Here is a 25326-nt window from a genome sequence, read left to right as displayed (position 1 = left end):
TGTTGCAAATAAATCTCAGCTGATTACAATCATTACAGGCTATTTAATTAACCCTGTGAGTGTTACAGCAACAGGGTGAGTGTGAACCGCAATATTCAAAGAGCAGGTCTTTAGGGAGGTAAGCAGCATCTAGATTGAGAAAACTTGATGTGTTCTAGTGGTGGGGGGAGAAAATAAAAATTGTGTGTTGTTTCCAAACTGGTAAGAAGTCCGATTTTATTCTTGCTGTTGCGAATCCTGGTCAAGTAGAGGTTAAGGGCAGTGCTCAATCTATCACTCAGTCACTGGGGGAACCATAAACTGAATTTGTGGTCTAGTGATAAATCCGGAAACTACAAGTGTTTCTGAACTGCACCCCCATTTAATTTTTGATTAGATACTAACTTTGTTATTTATCCAGAGGAAAGTACAGATTGTTATGAACTTCAGAAGGAAATTAGTTATGTACTTAAACTACCAGTGATTTTTAAAAATGTATTATTAAGTATATGGATGAAAGTCAGATAAATGGATTTTGGGTACACCTGTGATGTAGATGAATGGGCTAAGAGTGTTCAATGACGACCCCCCCCTTGTCCTCCTCCTTGTGTTGGACTGTAAGAAAGGGAATTATGTATGATGGTATCTTCAGAGCTTGAGAATAATTCAAAGTTCACAATGGTGTTAATGACCATTCCAAAATCTTGACTTGTCTTGACCCCAATATAAACACCTCACATGTGAGGCGGTTCTGGTTGAGTGGTGCTTTACAGAGTTCCTTGGGTTACTTCTGTATGTAACGTATCGGGTGAAATTCACCGAAGTCCATCGTGACGCCCTTGACCGGCGGGCAAAAACGGCGCTGGTGACTCGGGCGTCGGGGCCCGCTTATCAGCCCAAAATCTCCCGTCCCGAAAGGGCCAGCAGCGGAGTGACGCTGTACGTGTCAGTTTCACCCGCTGCGGAAGTGGCACGTCGGGCGACATCATCAACACCGCCTGGCGAAACGTGATATAAATAGCGCCCCCCCCCTACCCCCGGCACTCTAAGTAATTGATTTCACGCTCTCTCTTCACAAACCCCCCCCCCCCCCCCCCGGGCACTCGATGCAAGTGATTTCACTCTCTCTCTTCACAAACACCCCCTGGGCACTCGAAGTAGGTCATTTATCTTTCTCCCCGGCCTGTCACCCACCTCCAAGCTGAACAGCGTCAACCATCATCAATGGTTGACGCCGTTATAAACTATCTTTGATTTTCGCCGACTTGACCCGTGGCCACGTCGGCGGGACTTCGGCCCATCCGGGCCGGAGAATAATTAAGCCTCAAAAAACAATGGCATCCCGCCGGCGCCAGCCGTTCTCCGAGGCGGGTGGCGGGATTTGAAGAACGCCGTTTTATGGCGGGTGGGAGAATTTTGAACATGGAGGGATTATCGGCGTCCCCGGGCGATTCTCCGACCCTGCGTGGGGTTGGAGAATTTCGCCCCAGATACGGAATGTTATTGAGGTTGACCCCAGTAGTTGCTGGATGTCACACTGTTCTTGGTCCATTTCCTGACAAGGTGTAGAATGAATCTACGATCGGGCAAAGCCATAGCAGTGGTTCCTTTGACCCCTCGGACTCCAAACTGCATCAAGGGTCAAAATCGAGCTCTGAGAGCACCATTGCAAAAACAATTTGGCAACATTTTGAAGACTGCGCATTCTACAAAGAAAACATCGCAAAAAAACCCCGAAAAGGTAAAAACCCTTTTCATTCCAGACAGTTATTGTTCCAATTGGACATCCCGATTAAACCTCCCAACGGTTGATGTTTGTCAATTCTAGCTTATCGTCTTCTCTTGTTCCACGGAACCTCCTTCAAATGCAACAACATGCATTTCCACTGTGTCTGTCTTTAACATAATAAAACAATCAGGAGCACTTCATTGATCAGTGTATAAATGGGATTGGGGGTTGTGTAGTGAGATGGATAGAAAACTGGTTGGTAAACAAGAGTAGGAATAAAATAAGTCAATTTCCAAATGGCAGGCAGTGACTCGTGGGGTACCACAGGGATCAGTGCCAGGACACCAGCTGTTCACAATATATATTAATATTTTAGGCGTGGGCACTAAATGTAATATCTCCAAATTTGTAGCTGAGACAAAACTGGGTGGGAGGGTGAGCGGTGAGGAGGATGCAGAGGTTCCTCAGTGTGATTTGGCCAGGTTGGCTGACCGAGCAAATGCATGGCAGAAGCAGTATCATGTGGATAAATGTGACCTTATCACTTTGGTAGCAAAAACAGGAAGGCAGATTATTATCTGAATGGCTTTGGATTGAGTGGAATGTGCAATGAGACCTGGCTGTCCTTGTACCCCAGTTGCTAAAAGTATGTATGCAGGTGCAGCAGGTGGTAAAGAAGGCAAATGGTATGCTGGCCGTCATTGCGAGAGGATTCGAGTACAGGAACAGGGATGTCTTGCTGCAATTGTACAGGGCCTTGGTGAGGCCACACCTGGAATATTATGTGCAACTTTGGTCTCCTTATCTGAGGAAGGATGTTCTTGTTCCTAGAGAGAGTGTAGCAAAGGTTTACCGTACTGAATCCTGGGATGGTGTATGAGGCAAGGATTATATTAGCTAGAGTTTGGGAGAATGAGGGGGGGGGGGGGGTGGATTTATAGAGTCCTGCAAAATTCTAACCGGACTAGACAGGGTAGATGCAGGAAGGTTGTCCCTGATGGCAGGGGACTCGAGAGCCAGGGGTCACAGTCTGAGGATCTGGGGTAAAAGATTTAGGACAGAGGTGAGGAGAAATTAATTTTCCCAGAGACTAGTGAGCTTGTGGAATTTGCTACCAGGAAAGTAATTGAGGCCAAAACGTTGTACGTTTTTCAAGAAGGAATTAAATATATCTCTTAGGGCGAAAGGGATGGGGAGGAAAGCAGGAACAGGTTACTCTATTGGATGATAAGCCATGATTGTAATTAATGTTGGAGCTGGGTCGAATGACCTACTCCTATTTTGTCAAATAACATTTGACATTCGGATACTCGGACCAAAAACTTGGTTAAAGAGATGGGTTCTGAAAAAAGAGGTGGAGAGATTTAGAGAGTGAGGACACAGACAGCTGGAGACACAGAGACCATTGATGGAGCGATTGAAATTGGAGGAGCGCTGAGTTCTCCGAGCATTGTGGGGGCTGGAGGAGATTCCAGATTAGGAGCAGAGAGACCATGAAGGGATTCAGAAACAAAGATGGGATCACTAAAGTTGGTGCATGACTGGACCAGAAGCCAGTGTAGGTCAGTGAGCGCAGGGGGGGTGATTGGTGAAAGGGGACTTGGTGCAAGTTAGAGTATGGGCAGCTGGGTTTCGCAAGGGGCTGGTGTACAAAGTGGAGAGCTGGTCAGGAGAATTTGGGATGTTGTGGTCTGGCGGAAGGGGTTTCCAGTAGAAAATGAGCTGAGGTGACCGGGAGATCGGCAATGTTAATGAGGTGGAAAATGTGCACCGTCCCATTTGTTCTTCCTATTCTCTACATCCTCAGTGTTGAAATCACTACTCAGAAAATTAAATTCTAATTAATTCTTCCCCAAGTCCTCAAAACTATGAAACTCGGTATGTCTCCGCTTCTCTCTACGATGTGTGACCTTTTAAACTCCAGCTTGTTGTCGATTGGACATTACGTTCTAGATTTTACTGTCTTGTCTTGTTCTTTTTCACCTCTTGTACAATACAATGGTCCTTTGTGATCTTGATTTGGATTAATTAAATCCATGCTTCCATAGCAACTGATGTAAAGGATGGACATTTTGCAATTACTACGCTTCAAACTGAATATTGTGATAAATCCTTTTCTTTTTCCCCTGGACCAGCCTGCATCAAGTGTGACATTTGATCCGGATCTTTCAGGAGAGTGTCCTAATCAATCTGATTTATTTACAACCACACCCAGAGCCACAAGATTAACAGGCAGACATCGGCACAGCACAGAGTTGAACAGAGGTACGCGGTTAATCTTTGGTTTGTGGTCCAATAGAATAATGGAGATTATGCAGGCATTGAGTGTAATATGCACAGAATGAGGCCATTCAGCCCATTGTGTTTGCGCCTGATCTCCCCCTCTAATGCCTCGTCTGAACCTGCCTCACTACATATTCGGGCAGTACGTTCCAGATTCTAACCACTCCCTGCATTAAACTAGTTTCTCCTCCTGTTTTCTTCTGCCAATGACCTTGTGTCCCCTGGTTCTCGAATCTTCCACAAGTGGGAACATTTTTTTCCCCCATTTACTCTGTCTAGACCCCTCGTGATTTTGAATACCTCGATCAAATCTCCACTTAACCTTCTCTCGGGGCTGGTTCAGCTCACCAGGCTAAATCACTGGCTTTTAAAGCAGGCCAGCAGCACGGTTCGATTCCCGTACCAGCCTCCCCGGACAGGCACCGGAATGTGGCGACTAGGGGCTTTTCACAGTAACTTAATTGAAGCCTACTCGTGACAATAAGCGATTTTCATTTTTCATTTAATTTCTTCTCCAATCCATCCAAGTTGCTAAATTTCCTCTTCCCTGATACCAATCTCATCAATCTTTCTGCACACCCCTTACTGTAGTGATGGAATAGCCTGCCTCAACACGTTGTCAAGATTCACACAACATTGACAACGTGCATTTATATAGCGCTTTTAGTGCAGTAAAACATACCAAGGTGCTTTGCAGACCATTATCAAACGTAATTGCCCAGCGGACCATGTGTGGAAATGTCAGTGCAGGTGACCAAATGCTTGATCAGAGGTGGGGTTTAAAGGAGCATCTTTGAGGAGGAGTTGGGAGTGGGAATTGGTCCAGGCAGCTGAAGGCACGGCTGTCGATGGTGGAAGAAAGACTAACCTGACAGAGGCTCTTGAGGGCGGCTTCCACAATAGGTGGTCTGGCTACATGGATAACTGGGAGATTTCCTGAGTTCTGTAGCGTGGTATGTTTGGTGCTTCATTTCCATTAAAAACTGTGGGATATCTATGGTTTGGGGGGGGGGGGGAAGAATGTTGGAAGCTGACACATGGGTGATCGCAGAATCACTACAGTGCAGAAGGAGGCCATTCAATTCAGTTAACACTGACCCTCTCAAAGAACGCCCTACCTATGCTCACAACCCACCCTATCCCTGTAACCCAACAACCTCACCCAGCCTTTTTTGAATACTAAGGTGTCATTTATCATGGCCAATCCACCTAACCTGCACACCTTTGGACTGTGTGGGGGAACATCCACGCAGACACGAGGAGAACGTAAAAACTCCAAAGAGACAGTGACCCAAGGTGGGAATCGAACCCGGGTCCCTGGTGCTGTGAGGCAGCAGTGCTAACCACTGTGCCACCATGCCGCCTCCCCCCTCCCCCACCCCCCAATGCTAATTCAATTCCTGAATTTACCTTTGGGACAGAGAAGGAACGGTTCTTCTTGAAACTCTGGCTGTCACAGAAACAATAACCTGTGAAGTATCTTACATCTTCAACCAGTCCTTCACCTTATTGACTCCTTTTTTCTCAACCCCAAGTGTCGTGGCTTTTTAAAGTATTTTTTTATTACTTTCAGAGTTTGAATACGCTCCTGGTGCAACAAAATTAAACATCTGGGTGCAATTTGGAGATGAATGTCAGAGGCTTGTAACCAGGGGCAACGCCAAGGCCAAACGAGCTCGAGCTCTCTTTCCGATCTCTCCATCTGTATCCCGTGGTAAGTTTAGGATGTCGAATGTGAAACTGGAGAGATTTGTCCTTGTTGTTTTCCTGTCATGTTAATTCTCCAGCCAACAAATCTGAAGCATGAATACAGCACATGAACAGTCTTTGTTTGAACAACGAGTGTGGCCTCTCTTCTCTTCCCAAAGTCCTGCACTATCCTCTTCTATCCTCTTTTTCATCTCCAATGTAATGAAGTGAAGGTGTTTCCGGATAAGCCCAAGGTTTATCTCAAACAAAACCAGAAAGTGATGAAAAGCTCAAAGTCTGGCAGCAGAAAGAAACAGTTACGGTTTCGAGCCCAGAACTGCCTATTTATTTTGTAGCAGAGCGACAAAGCCATTGTCTAGAGCAGTGTTTTTCAAACTTCCCCCCCCCAGGACCCACTTTTACCCACCGGCCAATCTTTCCAACCGCAGTGGCCGACCATTAATGCAACAAGTGAGCCTGATTGGTCCTCATGATCTCACTCCAATCAGGAGGAGAGGGCTATGAGCATATTGGGAGTGGAGTTCAGCCGGTTCCTTTTGTGATGTCTTCATGAGGACCGAAAATCCGACCTTGCACATGTAGGTCGCTGTGAAGGGCAAAAGCAACAAAACACTCATTTTACTCTGCTCTTGATACTCCATGGAGAGCCTGCTCCAGAATGTTGACAGCCTCATTGACTTCTGCTGTGTTTTTACTGTGCTGTCACAGATGAGGTGCAGAGGGTCAGTCTCTTCATTTGGAGTCAGCTGCAAGTTAATAATTGACTCTGGGGTCTCAAACTCAAAAGGGATTTTCACCCACCGCTTCTCTCTCTAAATCTAAAACTTCTCTGGAAAGTAGCGACAAACACTGTTGATCAGCGTAGCCAGATGCAGCTGAATAAGGCTTGCCAGTCTATTGACCGTTCCCTTATTAACGTTATTCAATGTGTCGTCGTGTTTTTGGCTTTGAACTCATTTGCCAAACTTGCAATGACTTTTGGAAAGCATCTATTTCTTCACAAGGCTCAGTGGTCATCATTCTTCCCTTTTAGAATTGAAAAGATGTCTGCAAGATGAGACCTAGCTAGCATCCAAGTTTCATCAGCAATCAAAACAGCCAGAGGGGATGATTTCTTGAGGAGGAAGGTGCTACCTTGGTTTGCAAACTCTGGCATGCACCCAACCCCTATTCTTAAAAAAAATAAGATTGAGCGTACCCAATTCTTTTGTTTCAATTAAGGGGCAATTTAGCATGGCCAATCCACCTAGCCTGCACATCTTTAGGTTTTGGGGGTGAGACCCAGCAGATATAGGGAGAATGTGCAAACTCCACACGGACTGTGACCCGGGCTGGGATTGAACCCGGATCCTCGGGGTTCTTTAAAAGTTTTCACACCTGAAAAGACATCAATTTTTCTGATCTTTGTCCTGGAGTCAGCCGTACCTCTAATTTATTCCCGTGTAGCCCCCTCTTACTTTGCCACACAGCTCCTGAAGCGCAGACATCCACTGGTGACATGTGACCATCACTATCATAGCCAGCATTTCTTGCCCATCCCTAATTGCCATTGGAAAGGTGATGAGGAGCCATCTTTTTTTTTTCTTTTTGCAACGTGGCAGTTCCCCCTTCCATTTTGTGACTAATTTATGTTCCAATAGTCAACAACCAATAGAGTCCTTTTTGTAAACTAATGGTTTTGCTTGTTTGGTTCTCGACCAGGCCAACAGTTTGAAAATGTCCTCTCTGTTCCCACAGACCTGGAGACCAGTTGGGGTTTGGAAGATGACTCAGACCCCATGGAAGTGACTTTCTCCATCAATTTCTCAGTGGACGCGTCCTGCCATTGTATTGAGAGCGAGGATTTTAATCAGTGAGTGGAGGCCAAGGCTTCTACCTGTGGGGCCGGACAAAATATTATAAAAATTGCAAGTATTTTAAAAGGAGAGAAAATGACCTTCAATAGTTTTCCAATGAGATGGGAAGGCAATTGAGAAGGTCTGAGTGACGAGAAGGAGACGGGGCATAATTGGAAGTTTTAAAATTTAGAATGAAGTGGCTGAGGGATCAATGTCCAAGAGTGAAGCAGAGATACGCAGTCGTTCGCAGTCAGATGGGTTCAGGGAGCGGAGGTTGAGGGCGTGTGCCAGTGAGGAAGAAAAACACGGTGGCCTAGTGGTTAGCACTGCTGCTTCACGGCACCAAGGTCCCAGGTTCGATTCCAGCTCTGGGTCACTGTCCGTGTGGAGTTTGCACATTCTGTCTGTGTTTGCGTGGGTTTTGCCCCCACAACCCAAAGATGTGCATGGTCAGTGGATTGGCCACGCTAAATTGCCACTTAATTGGAAAAGTAGATTGGGTACTCTAAATTAAAAAAAAAAAAATAATAATTTCACCAGCTGTTGTGAGATTTAAATCTTTGTCCCCAGCATTATCCTGGGCCTTGGGTTACTAGGTGACATTACAACTGCATTTTCTATGTTCTATGTACACCACGTTCTCCCCAGGTGATGAATGGGGTGCTGATCAAACAGGCTACTTTATCCTGGGTGGTGTTCAGCTTATTGAGTGTTGTTGGAGCTGCACTCATCAAGCAAGTAGAGTATTCCCTCACACTCCAGACTTGTGCCTTTGTAGATGGTGGACAGGCTTTGGGAAGTAGAATTCCCAACCTCTGGCATACCCTTTTAGCCATGTATTTATCTGGCTGGTTCAGTTCAGTTTCTGCCTGGTGGTAACCTCCAGAATGTTGGAAGTGGGGGATTTCAGCAATGGTAATGCCATTGAATGGCAAAGAGGAGATGATTAGATTCTCTCTTGTCGGAGATGGTCATTGTTTGGCATTTGTGAGGGGTGAATGTTCTGTACCACTTAGCAGCTCACATACTGTCCAGGTCTTGCTTCATACTCGCAAAAGTTGCTTCAGTATCTGAGGAGGCGTGAATGCTGCTGAAGATTGTGCAATCATCAGTGAACATCTCCACCTCTCCCCCTAAATACTGATGTTGTTATCTAGCACATTGTATCCTTCCAAAAGATTCCAAAATGGTTCTCGGACAATAACTTGTTCTAAGTGAATAATTACTCTTTAAAGCAATGTGGCATTAATTACGAACATGATGGTCAGTTTCACAGAATTTTAGAAATGGCCTGAATGATGCATTATTTGCAAGATCGGTTGACGGAAGCTCTCTGGAGATGATGTCCTGATTCAACATGTCATCTGGTCTGAGAATGCTATTTGAGTTGGGAAGAAATTCCGTTCTGGGCACTCCAACAAGCTCAAATATCAATGTTAAAGCTCAGGATGTTTTGTTATAGAATTACGCAGACTAATTAGCAATGCTGGTTTGAATATTAGGCTGTGTTTCCCTGAGTGTGTCAGGAGGATTGGACGTGACTTGAGTTCCAAGATTTTAGATGCTGCAGATTTCAAATGATCTTTTTTTTGTTTCAGACACAAATTAATTAAAGACCTGCAAAGCTCAATAAAGATGACATTGCAAAAATCCATCCTTCCTCTGAAAACGCGCAGTGTACCTAATCATTCACTTGTTCTGGGACTGGTGAGTATCGTGTTTGGTTACAGAAGTCCAATAAGTGGCAGCCTTTTGACTTGTCACCCTCCCACCCGGTAATGACTCAATGAGTGTTCTTTGGTTAAAGTCCCTGTGGGGGTAAAGTAACTACGAACAAACTGGAATAATTGTTACGGTCAATGTTGAGTTGGCTGGATGAAGAAGGTCGTTAAACTCCTGTGTTTAGATGAGAAGAGTTATGTATTTTGTTGGGCATTTTGGTTCTGATTGAACTGGGCCAAGTGGCAGATGTAAACTAGGTGCCTGCCACCTTTCTATTGGTAAAAGCTGTACCTATAAAGAAAGGCAAGTTGGGTGCAGAATGACAGTCTGCCTGGTCACCATGAAATTGTCCCCTCCTCTCGTTCCCCACCTTCACACAATCAAACCATCATCTAAAGAATTACAAACTCCAATAATCTTTATTGTCACAAGGGGGCTTACATTAACACGTCAATGAAATAACTGTGAAAGTCCCCTAGACGCCACATTCCGGCTGAGGGAGAATTCAGAATGTCCAATTCACTAACAGCACATTTTTCGCGATTTTATGGGAGGAAACCTACGAAGATGCTGAGAACGTACAGACTCCGCACAGACAGTGACCCAAGCTGGGAATTGAACCTGGGACCCTGGAGCTGTGAAGCAACAGTGCAACCCACTGTGTACCATGCTGTCCCACTCTAGGTGCAACTGTTGAGAATCTGATGCTGGGCTGGAATGTACTTCTCTCAATATGTGATTCCTGTGCCCATTATTACAAATACTTTGTATCTGCATTTTAATGGAACTTAAACCACAGAACTTACTACCACATTTGTCTACCATCCTCCAACCCCCATTCAAATCTAAATGGGACAGCATCAAATGTACAAAGCCACGGAAGAGGGGTAGCGTTTACTTGGGGTAACAGTTTGTTCTTTGACCTTTCTCTAACTGCAGGACGAGACTCTTGTTCATTGCCAGCTGACTGCCATGGAGAATGTGGAATTCGTATTCCCCGTCCAATTTCAGGATAAAAGTTACCAGGTTGGTCAATCTTAGTGCGTTTTGTTTATAACGGGCTGTTTTATTTAACGGGTTTCTGTTCACACCATCCCTCTTCACTTCATATCAATATATCCGTCTATTTGTTTCTCTAGCTTCCCTTTCAATGCGTCTCTGCTACTTGCTTCATCTCTGCTCTGGTAGCACATTCTCACCACTCTCTGGGTAAAGACATTTCTCAGGAATTTCTTACAGGATTTAGTATTTATTTATTAACCTTGCATTTAAAACCTCCTATTTCTGACTATGACCATAGGGGGAAGGACTACCTGATGAAACTCATTTTTAACCTTGAAGACCTCTACTAGGTCACCAGTCCATCTTCTCTTAGTGTTCCAGCCTCTTCAATCTTTCCTTTCAATTCTATCCATCCAGAAATTAATCCTTCCGCTGTTTGTGGGTTTTTAAAAAAGTGTTCATTTGTCACTTTTTTTTGTTTTTGTTTTAACTTGCTGTATGGACTTGACTGTACAGTTGTTAAACCGTGTTTAGTCCCTGACTAGAACTGTCAGAAGACCCAAACAATCAGTGTTCCTGCGGTGATAATTGGTGATGTCCGAATGTGTATTGCCTCCCCCTTCATCAAAATCACAACGGAATAGTCACCTTCCTATCCCCTCCTAGTGGTAAGGTTGACCTAGCTTGGTATATCTACGCTGACTGTAAAACCACAGTCAACAATTCACTTTAACCTTCTGCCAAGGACCATCAGGCACTTGGCATACAATTGTGCATCATGAATAATGTATGGTGTGCTATTTGACCTCCTATGTAGACTCATTAAGTCCTGATGTGTAAATTAATGTTGCAAATAGATTTGTGGGGGGCAGGCAGGCAGGCACTGGCTGCTATTGTCTTTTGTTTCACTGAGACAGACTGTAACGCACTGCTTTGTGGGATTGGCAGCAATTCAGTCCCCTTGCAGAGCTGTAGGCAATGAGATTTATTTAATGCTGTCTTGTGGACCCTGATAATGGACTATTCAGTTCAATGTTGCTTTCGGTTGTGGAGTTTGTTGTCTATAAACTGCTCGGGCTGTCCCCACATCCCACGCACTGTTGATTGTCTATCTGTGTGTGTGTGTGTGTGGGGGGGGGGTGTACCAAAAGGCAGGACTATTCATTATAGTTCGGAGCGTTTCTCCCCAGTAAAAAGGGACCATTGACAAAGATTTGTGCTCTGAATGGGACGGTGCTGAATTTAGTCATTCTGTGTCATAGTTGAACGCCCAAAGTGCACAAACTGAGATTACTTCTGACGTGTTGACATGTGACAATGGCTTTTGGTGTTGGGGCATTAACATGAGAATCGGAGTAAAATTGTCTTTGATTCTGGGTTCAAGACTTGCTGTGTCTTAAAGGAGGAAAGTGAGGTAGAGGGAATTCCAAAGCTTAGATTCTCTGCAACTGGAAGGCAGCCATCGCCATCAATACAGCACGGTAGCATGGTGGTTAGCATAATTGCTTCACAGCTCCAGGGTCCCAAGTTCGATTCCGGCTTGGGTCACTGTCTGTGCGGAGTCTGCACATCCTCCCCGTGTGTGCGTGGGTTTCCTCCCACAGTCCAAAGATGTGCAGGTTAGGTAGATTGGCCATGATAAATTGTCCTTGGTGTCCAAAATTGCGCTTAGTGTTGGGTGGGGTTACTGGGTTATGGGGATAGGGTGGAGGTGTTGACCTTGGGTAGGGTGCTCTTTCCAAGAGCCAGTGCAGACTCGATGGGCCGAATGGCCTCCTGCACTGTAAATTCTATGATAATGGTGGAATGATTCAAATCTGAGCTGCGCAGGATAAGAGCAGCATTGATATCACCTGAGGGTGGGATGGCTCGAGGTAGTTTGAGACGGGGCTGGGAGGAGGACATGGCCATGGAGGGATATGAAAAGCAAGATGGGAATTTTAAAATCGTGGCAATTGGTTTGAGATCCAATGCAGGACAACAAACGACTGGGAGTTGGAAAGGGGAAATTGGAAAGGGAAAGCCCAAGGCAAATATTTGAAGCATCTTTAAGAGTTTCCCCTCTCTCTCTTTCTCTCTCTCCCTGTTTTTCAGGTCTATGTGAGGTTAAGACCCTACTGCAAGGAGTTCCTTGAAAATCTGTCCCAGTTCTATGAGGTAAATATAGAGAACAGAATGGTTTTTCCCCTCGCACTCTCCTCGTGATCATGACTTTGATAGCGGTAGTTGTGAGGTCGTGTCAATCGATTTACTGGGTTTGTATTATGATTAACATTTCTGTATTGAGAGGAAATTACTGAGCTTAACGACTCAGTTAACGGATGATACAGACAGGGTGGCCACTTGGCCCATTGTGTGTGTGTTGTGCTGGTTCTTTGAAGGAGTTATTCAGTTGGTCCCATGATACCCGCTCTTTCTCCCCCCCCCCCCCCCCTGTTTTTCTCCTTTTTATTTTTAAAAATAAATTTAGAGTATCCAATTCATTTTTTCCAATTAAGGGGCAATTTAGCGTGGCCAATCCAGCTACCCTGCATATCTTTGGGTTGTGGGGGTGAGACCCATGCAGACATGGGGGAGAATGTGCAAACTTCACATGCACAGTGACCCAGGGCTGGGATCGAACCTGGGACCTCGGCGCCGTGAGACAGCAGTGCGAACCACTGTGCTGCCTGGGTACAATTTTACTTTAACAAACCAAACCTATTGTAATTTAATTTTAGTGTTAGAATCCTGGTTCTCGTGTTTCCCATAAACAAACACGTGACAGGTACACAGTTGCCAAGGTTAGTCGATCACTGGCTGCATGGTGACCCTTTTGCCATTGAGAGTCTCGGATCAGACTTGTATCTCCATGCACTCCTGGTAATGCCAATCAATGGAAACCTCATGCTAACAGATGTGTTCAAACCACAAAATGCCCACATAGCCTTTGAGAATATATCAAAACAACTATAACCCTCTTCTCTATTAGTGCATTGAAGCAACTTTGAGACCAGCTTATCAAATCATTTCGAGGTTCTTGATCCTTCAGGGAAAATAAAAAAACATTTCTGACAAAAAACATTTTTATGTCCTCTTGGTGATGTGACCCATTCAGAACTGGTCAAATGTTTGGACTATCGCACACAATTCCAGTCAGCTTACACTCCTTTCAAAATAAGAGTTTTAAAAATCACTTGGGCAGATTTCTGTGAAGATTTTTATCCCGCTTGGTAATTGGGAAACAAGTTGTTAATTAATTACATTCTTCTGAAAAGACCGAGTATGGACAGCTGGCTGGTGTCCCCATATCCCTAAACTGATTAATTATTAAACTTGGGCCTGCTTGTGTGTTCAGAGCAGTCGTTTCTTGGGCACTATCTTAAAGAAAGACTTGCATTTATATAGCACACTTTGCTTCTTCAGAACTTTACAATCTATGAAGTACTTTGTAGTGTAGTTAAGTGTTGTGATGCAAGGGCAACACAGTGGCACAGTGGGTTAGCACTGCTGCCTCACGGCGCTGAGGGCCCAGGTTCGATCCCGGCTCTGGGTCACTGTCCGTGTGGAGTTTGCACGTTCTCCCCGTGTCTGCGTGGGTTTCGCCCCCACAACCCAAAGATGTGCAGGCTAGGTGGATTGACCACATTAAATTGCCCTTTTAGAACATAGAACAGTACAGCACAGAACAGGCCCTTCGGCCCTCAATGTTGTGCCGAGCAATGATCACCCTACTTAAACCCACGTAACCCGTATACCCGTAACCCAACAATCCCCCCCATTAACCTTACACTACGGGCACTTTAGCATGGCCAATCCACCTAACCCGCACATCTTTGGACTGTGGGAGGAAACCGGAGCACCCGGAGGAAACCCACGCGCACACGGGGAGGACGTGCAGACTCCACACAGACAGTGACCCAGCCGGGAATCGAACCTGGGACCCTGGAGCTGTGAAGCATTGATGCTAACCACCATGCTACCGTGAGGCCCCTTTAATTGGAAAAAATTAATTGGGTACTCTAAATTTTTTTTTTTAAAGTGTTGTGAGGCAGACAACATGGCAGCCAATTTTGTGCATGGTAAGATCCCACAAACAGTGATGCAATGTTATACACAGTTGGCTGAGAAGGTTTGCATTTCATCTGACTAGCCTGCAGTAATTGCACATTTCCTCAAAGGATGGGTATTTCATTATCTCTACCCCCCCCCCCCCCCACGCAACAAATGCAGACTGATCTGTACGTGGAGCCTCTTCCTACAAAAGTACCATGTCCTAAGAGGGCATTGGCGATCACGAACTTCCATTGGATTAATGGTTATGCTTGGCAAACTACTGCCATGGTTTACTGTTATCTTCTGCAGTGTAGCTGGCCGGGAACCTCTCCTTGCTGCCTCCCATCAGGTGTGTTGGAAATATTTGCAGGAAATTTACAATCAACCAGCTAGGCCACATGAACGCTCCTTCTTCTATGGCCTGAAGTGGCACTTGAACTTGGAGCTTCTGACCCAGAAGTAGGGACTCTACCCACTGCCAGGAGACCTCCCCAAAACCATGACTTAAGTATTTTCTACACCTTGGCAGCCGTATATTCTCCTGCTTTAGGCAACCGAATTTGGACCTAGGTAGAATTTTATTTGGATTGTTATGGTTAGGATCAAGGGGAAGCACGGCACTGCAGTGGTTAGCATTGCTGCCTCATAGCGCCGAGTTTCCAGGTTCAATCCTGGCTCTGGGTCACTGTCCGTGTAGAGTTTGCACATTCTCCCCATGTCTGCGTGGGTAGGGTAGGTGGACTGGCCATGCTAAATTGTCCATTAATTGGAAAAAAATAATTTGGTTAACTCTAAATTTTTGAAAACTGGTTAGGATCAAGCCAGATTTGGGTGTTAAAGTTTTCTTAACTCGGTATCTCAATTGGAGAAGGTATTGGGATGAAGAAGAAAATTGTGTAAATGAAGTAATACCGTGCCATCTGCCGTTGTGAAGAAGCCAGCAGTTCATTTTTTAACCACTTTGAACACTGGTGAGTATGTTCTGGCCTGGGAGTCACATGCGGGTCATAAGCAGCCCATCGGCCTACAAGACATTTTGTTAACCGTTGCCCACAAGCTGGGTTGCCACGTTCCGCTGATTTCTGTCCGTGTAGTATTTTTTTTTCCTGCCTGGCGTGACTGGAGTGATTTGCGCATAAAGCAAGGGCGAGTGAGCGAGCGAGGTGAGTGCTGATTGCTCACAACATTGACTGTGAGAGCAGTGTGCTCCATCTGTGTCCAACCAAGCAGAAATATATATATTTTTTGGTTTTGCCATTTGATGACCATTCTATTAATAAATGATTACGCATTTTCTATAACTCGTTATGAAATATTCAGCGGGTATTAAATATATTTAATCTTATTTGTGGCCCGATTTCAAACCAAAACAGGAAATGCTGGACAATCTCAGCAGGTCTGACCGCATCTGTGACGAGAGAAGGGAGCTAACGTTTTGAGTCTGGATGACTCTTTGTCAAAGCTGAAGAGAACTGGAAATGGGGTGCGATTTATACTCTAGTTGGAAGAGGGGGGAGGGGGGGAAGAGAGAAAGCAGAGGAGCTGGATAGGGGCAGCAATTTACAAAGGTGTCTTTGACAAAAAGACAAAGGGAATGTAAATGGTGGTGAATAAGGCTAAGAAGGGTGATGCTAGTGGCACATGAGACCAGAATGTGTTGGGCAGCCCGGTGGCGTAGTGGGTTAGCACAGTTGCCCCACAGCACCGAGGTCTCGAGTTCGATCCCGGCTCTGGGACACTGTGTGGAGTTTGCACGTTCTCCGTGTTTGTGTGGGTTTGGCCCCCACCCAGAAAATGTGCACGGTGGGTGGATTGAACATGCTAAATGCCCCTTAATTGGAAAAAATGAATTGGGCACTCTAAATGTATTTACAAAAAGAGATCAGAATATGTTGATGCAGATCAAGGGCAAGTAGTGTGTCTGAAAGGCTGATTTTAATTTTGTGGCCCGCTACGATGGAGGAGGGCCACTCATGCAGCCCGCTCACTATCCTTGGAATCTACACTGTCACCATGTCTGGTTTACCTGTTGATTATGAAAATGTAGATCATAGTTCAGCAAGTGCTGGATGTGCATCAGAGTGGCCATTCTTCATAGGAAGTCTGTCTATTCATCCAAGAGTGGCATCACAGCTGAGCACTATCGTGTCGGCATCTGACATTTATGAATTTTTCTAGCATTGGATGGGGGGAGGGAGTACCCTAGGTCAACATTTACATTTTATTACTGCCCTATTCGAGATCTGCGAAGGTTGGGTTGGCTGGGGCTGGGGAGATTTGCACCTGGCATCTTCCTGGTTTGTTTGGCTCAGTGCAACACGAGACATTGAAGGAGCCACAAACAAAGCTTTATGCTGGCACTCGCCCACCGTGAATCACAACCTTTTTTCTTATTTTTCACATCTCCCCTGCAGTGGTGACATTTCCCATTTGTCTTAATTGGGCAGGTCAATTGTCTGCTCCCTAATAAACCAGTGCCTCTTCCTCTATTAGATCATCCTGTTCACTACTGCTACAAAGGATTATGCTGACAAACTGGTGGACATACTGGACCCACAGAGGCGGATGATTAGGCAAGTAGCTCTCACTTGTGCACCTTTCAGGCCCACGGCCCACTCCCACCTAGAAGGGAAAAAGCTGCAGTATCGGGGACACCACCACCTGCAAGATTCCCTCCAAACCTCACACCATCCTGACTTGGAAATATATCAGCTGTTCCTTCACTGTCACTGGGTCAAAATCCTGGAACACCCTCCCTCACAGCACAGTGGGTGTACCTACACCACGGACTGCAGCGGTTCACCACCACCACCTCGAGGGCTGTTAAGGATGTTCAATAGGGGTGGCACAGTGGTTAGCATTGCTGCCTACGGCGCTGAGGACCCGAGTTCGAATCCCGGCCCTGGGTCACTCTCCATGTGGAGTTTGCACATTCTCCCCGTTTCTGCGTGGGTTTCACCCCCACAACCCAAAGATGTGCAGGCTAGGTGAATTGGCCACGCTAAATTGCCCCTTAATTGGAAAAAATAATTGGGTACTCTAAATTTGGGGGAAAAAAAGGATGTTCAATAAGTACTGGCCTTGCCACCAATGTCTGTGTACCAAGATCTGTGTAAAAACAAAATCTCAAAACCTGTCACTCGGTTGTTATAGAACCAGCTGTGTTGCGTATGAATGGAAGAGACCAACGAATCAGTTTAGAATAACTCGCGCTTGGCCCATTTTTAATGGAGATCTCAGTAAAACGTCCCTCGTCAATGAAGCTATAATTGTTGCAGGCATCGACTATATCGGAAGGACTGCATCTGTGTCCAGGGGAACTACATCAGGGAACTGATGGTCCTGGGTCGGGATTTGGCAAAAACGGTTGTTGTTGACAGCTCAGCTGAGACGTTTGCTTGTCAGGTAAAGCAAAGATGTTTCATTGTGTTCCATGGAAATATTTCATGGGTTGATTCAAAATGCCCTTGTTTTGAGTAGCCATAACTCTGTTGTGAAGCACTGTGTTGTTGAGATGCTTAAGATGGATCCACACAACTTCCTCTTTTTTTTTTAAATTTAAAATTTATAGTGCCCAATTCATTTTTCCAATTGAGGGACAATTTAGCGTGGCCAATCCACCTACCCAGCACATCTTTGGGTTGTGGGGGTGAGACCCACACAGACACTGAGAGAATGTGCAAACACCACACGGACAGTAACCCAGGGCTGGGATCGAACCTGGGACCTCGGTGCCGTGAGGTTGCAGGGCTAACCCACTGCGCCACCGTGCTGCCTAAATTGAGTCTCAAATGACCACAATTGTCAGATAAAACCCATCCTTTAGGGAAGGAAAACCTTACCTGGTGTGGCCGCTATGTGATTTCAGACTCTCAGCAATGTGGTTGATTCTTGACTATACTCTGGGATGGACAATAAACGTGAACCCAGCCCGCGACCCCCACAAACCCATTTTAAAAATTGAAACTAACCATGCTGACAAATGCCCAGCACGGAGCATATAGCAGGAGAGCAAATCACAGCCGATGCTGGAATTCTGAAATGTAAACAGGAAATGTTGGACAGACTCCGTAGACTAGACAGCTTCTGTGGAGAGAGAAATGAGTCAACTCTTTAGGTGCACAATCTGCCCTAGCTCTGCTGCAGGCTCACCTTGGGTTTCTCTCTGCACAGGTGCTACTAGATACGCAGAGCATTTCCAACACCTCCCTTAGGAGGAAACACTACCCCTTAGAACTAGGGGTTACTCTTTAGAAATAAGGGCACAGTAATAAGTCTTACAACAGCAGGTTAAAGTCCAACAGGTTTGTTTCGAATCACTAGCTTTCGGAGCGCAGCTCCTTCCTCTCTCCTCATTCACCTGAGGAAGGAGCTGTGCTCCGAAAGCTAGTGATTCGAAACAAACCTGTTGGTCTTTAACCTGCTGTTGTTAAGACTTCTTACTGTGCTCACCCCAGTCCAACGCCGGCATCTCCACATCATAGACATAAGGGGTCAACCATTTAAAACAGAGGTGAGTTTGTTTTTCTCGAGGATTGTGAGGCTTTGGAACACGCATCCTGAAAACATTGCGGAAGCGAAACCTTTGAATATTTTTAAGGCACAGGTGCATAGAGTCTTGGTAAGCAAGGGGGTGAAAGGTTATTGGGGGTAGGTGGGATGAAGATTTGAGGTTATTATCAGATCAACCGTGATCTTATTAAATTACAGAGCAGGTTTGAGGTGCAAATGGCCTACTCCTGCTCCTTGTTCGTGTGCTCACATTTCTAATGGGAGAAATTGTCAGTCCTCAAAAAGCAATCACAGCTTTGTGAACTTATTATTCCCCTTCAGCAAGAAACCCCGCAGCAGCTCCCCGCGATCCGGAACATTAAACATGGAAAATGCGGAAAGAAAGTTAAGGTATGAAGAAATCATTAACAACTTTTTGAGCAAATCCATGTCAAAGCAATAAATTGGTAATTAATAAAGATGACCATTAATAAGTGTCAAGCAGCAAGCTAACTAATATAGCCTTTTGTGATGGGGACCATTTCCGTGTCCTGACATCTGCTTCAAGACACTGGTGGCCTGGAAACTAATCTACCTGAAATATACACTAACATTAAGCTTTGCAAAGTCTGTAGCTCATCTTTCTGACCTCTCCTGTGGTTAATAGAGGAACCTGCTTCAGGTTTGTTTGTTTTTGTTTCCCAATCTCAAGACATTCACTTTCCCCGGTACTTTGTTAATACTACTTACAGACCCATCAATTATCAGCATTTTACAGCCTGGTAATGTGTCATTATAACATGATGCAATATAAAACGTAAGAACTAAATTAGATCTTCGGAAATAAACTTTTCAAAAATGAGGTGATTTTTCTTTTCCTTCAATTTCTTCCCTTTCGAGCCTAATTAATCTACAATTAAGTTGGAAAATCATCTAATTATTCTCCAGAAAAACTAAGATTTTTTTTTTTGATTACTGGGGGGGTCATTCCCAGCATCCATGTAGATTGGATATGGAGGCCAATCAATTATCGTGTTTCCCCTCGCCATTGGGCCCAAGGCAGTTCCAGCTCTCTTCCTCTTTGAGCTGCGTGTAGACTCTGCAGACAGCAGGAGGGCTACACCCACAACCAAAGGCTCGGGTGTCGGTGATCCGCACTGTCTGACCCCTCTCACTCTGACTCTCGTGCAGTTTGACCCCCCTCAAAACCCTGACTCATGATACTGGCTGTTTCCTTCAATTGAGCCCACTGTCTTGGGCTGTAACTATTCTATCTGCTATCTGTCCAACCTTGTACTTGTGTCCTCTGATTCATTGCCTTGACCAATCTAAAAGTATGTTCCAGCTCCACTTGAAATATCTTCTACCCCGTCTGACTGTCTTGGAAAAAGACGTTCCGGGGGAAATTAACCACCATTCCCACTCGGATTCACTATCTAATCCCTGTATGAAATTGCACGTGTTGGATGTCGAGTGACTAAATGGAACCAGCTGATTCCCTCCGTATTCCCCCCAAAAAACCTTTTGACTAGGCTAATGCTGAATGGCCACTTGAGGGCAGTGGATGCTCGTGACACTGAACAGTAGGTGCAGACACACTCCAAACGGAGCGTGAGGATATCCACACTTCTGATTTCTCTGCGATATTTCTGCTCTCTTTTTTTAAAAACAGACCCTTTGCTACAAGCTTAATATTAATTGTGGCTTGAGGTCCTGATTCAAATCAAGCAGTCCCTTTTCATCAGCAGAGCCCATGCTGAATGCATCTAGGGAATTGGGTACATGTGACATGAACTGGGTTTGGGAGAGGACGTGAGACTAAACTCAAACAGACAGCAATCACATTGCATTAACTTATTGAGTTAGATCCGGATTTTCATTATCGTTATGTTTCCGCACTGTGAACACTGAAGACTCATTTTTGCTTCTGACTGATCTGAGGATTTTGGATTGCACACAAGAGTTGGCTGTCACACTATATTCTCGTCTCTGTGGCTGAGGGAACGGTTTTAATCCCTGGGGTTTAAGAATTTGTGAACTCGCGGCCTGCATTGTAAGTCCTGCCCATTAGCGACTGGGTTAGATCTGTCCAATATTTTTCTATCGGATCCTTGTAATTCACAGAAGAGTGCACATTTGTGAGGAAAGGGGCGGGGATGGAGTTTAGTTTAACATAGAATTGAGTCCATTTTCGAGCACTGTTTGTGATAAAGCATGATGTTTTAGTGAGGGTGTGCCCATAATAGCCCACCTGAGAGAGTAACTCTGTGCAAGGGAATCTTAGGCATTGGTCAATTCTACGGACACGTGCTTGTAGGATTAGAATGGCGGTTTTAATATACTTACAACAGAGCCAGCCTGTTACCCCTTGAACTTTCGATGAACTGGCTGGCTGACTCTGTGGCATGGATCTTTATACAGCAGCTCCAGGGGGAGGAGTTCTGGGCGGAGCCAAGGGGGGAGCCCAGTACAAACTCTCGAGTACTCCCAGAGCTACTCCCCTGGTGGTCAGGTAGTGCAACTGCACTTACAATATCGGTACATATATACAATGGGAACAGAGTGACATTGGTAACTTATAATACCGTGTGAATCTCATTCACCACAGTCCTGCTATCTGAAAACAATTGATCTGATTTTAATTGAGATGTGGCTTTGAATCCCCCCCCCCCAGTTCCGGCTGCCAATAAACCATTCTGAGTTTTGTGGCCAATATGCCATGGTGTCTTTTTGGAAACATCCAGTTTCTCTTTTACAGATTGCCAATGGGATCCAAATCAAAAGCTGGCTCAAAGATCCAAAAGACCAGGAGCTGCGCAGGCTCATTCCATTCTTGCAGAACCTGGCCCATCTGGTGTGTGTTGGTGAGAATCCCAGGTCGATGTTTCTTTCTGGCTTCTTGAGCATCTCTGCTTTTAATTGCTCCATCATTGGTGGGTGTCCTTGCCTTTTAGCTGCCCAGGTTCTAGAGTACCCTCCCATAACCTCTTCCCCTCTACACATCTCTTCCCCCCCCCCCCCCCCCCCCCCTTTACAATGTTCCTCAAAACTTCCCTTCGACCAAAATTTTGGTCATCTGTCCTGCTATCTCTTGTGACTGAGTGTCAATTTTTATTTAGTGCCCCTGTGACGCAACTTTGGACACTCTTTTTTTCATTACCAAAGGTCCTGCAAAAATGTTGCTGCTGGTAGGTCTAGACTTAAATTGGGTGACTTAAAATTATATTTTATTTCCTTCCCTTTTAATTGCCTAACATCCTAAGGAAGGAAATCTGCCATCCTTAGCTGGCCTGGCCTACATATGACTCCACGCCCATCGCAATGTGCTGACATCTCGGATGGCTTTGCAAGCTACTCGATTGTACCAAACTGATACAGGAAAGTCAAAAACAGATGTTTTGCCTCCCATTAGCTGAGTCATGCTCACCTCTGTCCTGTTTTAATTTTGTTGTATCCTTTTTCATTCATAATTGACAAAAGATACACATTAATGGTCACTGCGGTGGTGTTGATGTCTTTAAGATGGACTGCAGGGGCCCAGGAAGGTGGCTCACTATTGCTTTCTCCCAAGGGCAATTCAGGATAGGCAACAAATGCTGGCTTTGCCTATGAAACCCACATCTCATGAAGAGTACATTAAAAAAAATTGTTCCTTACCTTCATGGGGGCAGCACGGTAGCACAGTGGTTAGTACTGTGGCTTCACAGCGCCAGGGTCCCAGGTTTTATTCCCTGCTGGGTCACTGTCTATGCGGAGTCTGCACGTTCTCCCCGTGTCTACGTGGGTTTCCTCCGGGTGCTCCGGTTTCCTCCCACAGTTAGGTGGATTGGGCATGCTAAATTGCCCTTGGTGTTCAAAAAATGTTAGGAAGGGTTGTTGGGTTACAGGGAATGGGTGAAAGTGAGGGCTTAAAGTGGGTCGGTGCAGACTCGATGGGCCAAATGGCCTCCTTCTGCACTGTATGTTCATTGTTACAGATCAATAGGGTGGTCAGGCAGGTTGGAATTTAGCAATTACAGCCCTTACAGATAGGGTGATGGTCATTTATGAAGTGATTAGCTCCCTCCTACTAATCAATTCACCTCTTACTAATCAATTAACCTATCTTTAATACAAGTTCCTTTCCTCTGCTGATGTATCCTTTTGCATGGTACAGATTTTAAACTGGAGAGCAAATTATCTGAGCTATTTCCCATGGCAGACTGGTAACTAGAATGATGTTGGACGAATCTTGGCAATGCATAACTAGCTTTCTCTCTCACTCAGCGAGTAGCTTGGGGGGCCTAGATAGGTTTGGTAGGTTTTCAACAAATTTGAGTTGGCATCGACTAACAAAAGCTCACGTACTGTTCCTAATACCTACAGGGAGTAACTGGCTCAAGAAGATATTGAGGAAAGGAGATAACCCATTCTTAGTTCCTATAGTTTGTTTGTGACGAGCAACAGTTTAATTCTGTTGCTTTGTCTAACACCATTTGATAAATCCTCTTCCTCCCTGGGTTGTGAGGATTCTCCTATGAAGTGAGATTGATCGTCTCTAGTCAGGAGAGGTGATCTCACTGAAATCGTTAGCTGTTGTTCCTCCTGATTTGGAGGTGTAGAGCTCGGGGTCAATGTCGGCTATTCGAGAAAGAGGAGAGAATTTCTTCACTCGAGGGTTGTGAATCTTTGAAATTGTTTAGTTCGGAGGGCTGTGGATGTTTGTTCAGTATTTTCAAGACTACGATCAATAATTCTTTAGGGCGAAATAATCAAGGATACGTGAATAAGGCAGAAAATGGAGTTGATGAGATTGACTATGGGCTTATTGGATGGCAGAGCAGCCTTGAGGTGTCTACTGCAGCTCCTATTTTTGTTGTGCATCCTCTATCCTGTACCTCCCATCACTCTGCATCAATGCCTGTTTTTTTTTTTGCCTTGGATCAAAATGAAAATCAGTTGATGGCTGCACTGATGTATGTAACCCATCTTGTTGACTTTCTATATAATATCTACATGTGGTGGTATGATTTGCATAGCTGCCTGCCATTGGTGCAGAACACTGGCTTGCCATTGGCCCTGGTCGGTCATGTGCCTCTCAACCGATTGGTTAAGACCAGTCATGTGACGGCTCTCCGATTGGTCGAGAGGGTGAGTTAACCCCGCCTCCAGAGCGAGGTATAAATACTCAGAACGCCCGGCGGTCGTCCATTTACTGTAGTCGACCACAGGGCTAACTTTTCTAGCTTATTAAAGCAACTCTTCTCGCGTTCGATTGATGGTTCATCACTACACTGTCTTTTATTTTGTGGTTGTGCATGACATAAATTATTCTGTTTGTAGGATGATGTGCGACCTACGATTTGGAGAAGCAATCGCTTGGACAGCATGTGAATGGAGGTGTAAAGCTTTGCACGCCAAGGAACCAGGATTGAAGAGGAAGTGGTTTTCAATGATCTTCTGCTCCCTGTGACCCCACCCCAGCTTGTGAATACGGTTGATGATTTGTGTTACAGCCCAAATATGTTACCGCTGTATAAATGCAACTAAATTATTCTGTTCCATCAGCTCAGTCACAATCACCTTTGTCATGTCTTATTAATTTGTCAAATCATTTTTCATATTTTATAAATAAAAGGTACCACATTAACGGCCATTGGAATAGTGACGATGATTTAGTGGATTTTTAAACATTGGATTTAAAACTGATAATGGGTTAGTTAATAGAATATTTGAATAATTGAGAGCTCTCTCCACTTCACTCACACAGCTGATTGCAACCAAACCACCAATCGCTGCAGTACATTAGGGGAATTGGAATGCATGGGTTAAGTTCCAGTCTCGAGAGGAGAAGCCGGAACTACAAAGAGCCAATTCTGTGTCAAACAAGGGTTATTGTGTTTAAACAGAACCTTCTGAAGAGATTCCAGCTGCACAGGTTCTATTCAGTCTGTGTGACGGATGTCTGTTGGATATGGATATTGAGGTGAGGTGATGTAGATGGAGTTGAAACACAGATGAATGATGCTCCAGGTTCATACAGTGGGATGAAGGGCCATTCCTGTTACTTTGGAACCATTGAGTGAGTATTCCGAGTAATTCCCCTACACACTAACATGCAGTACAGGTGGTAGAAACACAATTGTCACAAGAGACTTGAATGTGTAACTCATCAAAACCATCCTTTCTGTTATGATGCTCAGCTCTGGACCAGGGCCGCCTAGCGCGGGGCAAAACGAGCAGCGGCCTGGACCAAAGCAGGGATCGCTCTCGCTCTCTACCCTACTGACCCGGTTTGTGGGTAAGGAAAAAAAAAAGATCTACCCCTTTTTATTAATAAAAAAAAAAAAACTTTTTGAAAGAACTTTTGAAGAGAATTTTTAAAAAACATTTTTGGGGAAAAAAGTTTTTTTTTTTTTTAAATGTTGGGGGGGGGGAAGAGAATGCCAGAATGGAGCCAAAGCAGAGGGAGGAAGGGGCCAGGGACGAGCCCTCTACCTGGGGATCCAAATAGCCCATGACTGGAAAGGGATCCACACCAGTCTGACGGAGGAAGTA

General features: G+C 45.0%; 1 protein-coding gene across 10 annotated transcripts; it reads left to right on the top strand.

The window, feature by feature from the left end:
* The first annotated feature begins 76 nt into the window (after window positions 1-76).
* On the top strand, window positions 77-24424 carry LOC119953430 (CTD small phosphatase-like protein 2). Of its 10 annotated transcripts, none has more exons than XM_038777699.1 (13): window positions 77-118; window positions 1543-1720; window positions 3844-3973; window positions 5565-5705; window positions 7439-7553; window positions 9138-9246; window positions 10201-10287; window positions 12358-12420; window positions 16792-16871; window positions 17577-17703; window positions 19132-19200; window positions 21548-21643; window positions 24112-24424. In XM_038777699.1, the coding sequence occupies exons 2-13, from the start codon at window positions 1550-1552 to the stop codon at window positions 24160-24162; spliced, it is 1239 nt and encodes a 412-aa protein (XP_038633627.1). In that variant the 5' UTR covers window positions 77-118; window positions 1543-1549; the 3' UTR covers window positions 24163-24424. The 10 variants fall into 10 exon arrangements, with proteins under 10 accessions (XP_038633627.1, XP_038633624.1, XP_038633628.1 ...); XM_038777696.1 differs by having other exon boundaries at window positions 21548-21666; XM_038777700.1 differs by having other exon boundaries at window positions 21548-21653; window positions 24112-24211.
* The last annotated feature ends 902 nt before the right edge of the window (window positions 24425-25326 follow it).

Source organism: Scyliorhinus canicula, chromosome 18, assembly GCF_902713615.1.
Source record: "Scyliorhinus canicula chromosome 18, sScyCan1.1, whole genome shotgun sequence".
Lineage (NCBI taxonomy): Eukaryota > Metazoa > Chordata > Chondrichthyes > Carcharhiniformes > Scyliorhinidae > Scyliorhinus > Scyliorhinus canicula.
The sequence above is the reverse complement of the archived record's forward strand: the minus strand, read 5'-3'. Positions and strand labels throughout refer to the sequence as shown.

Bases quoted from the DNA above. Each gene is read 5' to 3' on its own strand.
- LOC119953430 (XM_038777696.1), top strand. From the start codon at position 1,550: ATGAATCTACGATCGGGCAAAGCCATAGCAGTGGTTCCTTTGACCCCT. The intron at 16,872-17,576 runs GCAAGTAGCTCT...TAATTGTTGCAG, and splicing joins CCACAGAGGCGGATGATTAG to GCATCGACTATATCGGAAGG. The intron at 21,667-24,111 runs GTCGATGTTTCT...TTCTGTTTGTAG, and splicing joins TGTGTTGGTGAGAATCCCAG to GATGATGTGCGACCTACGAT.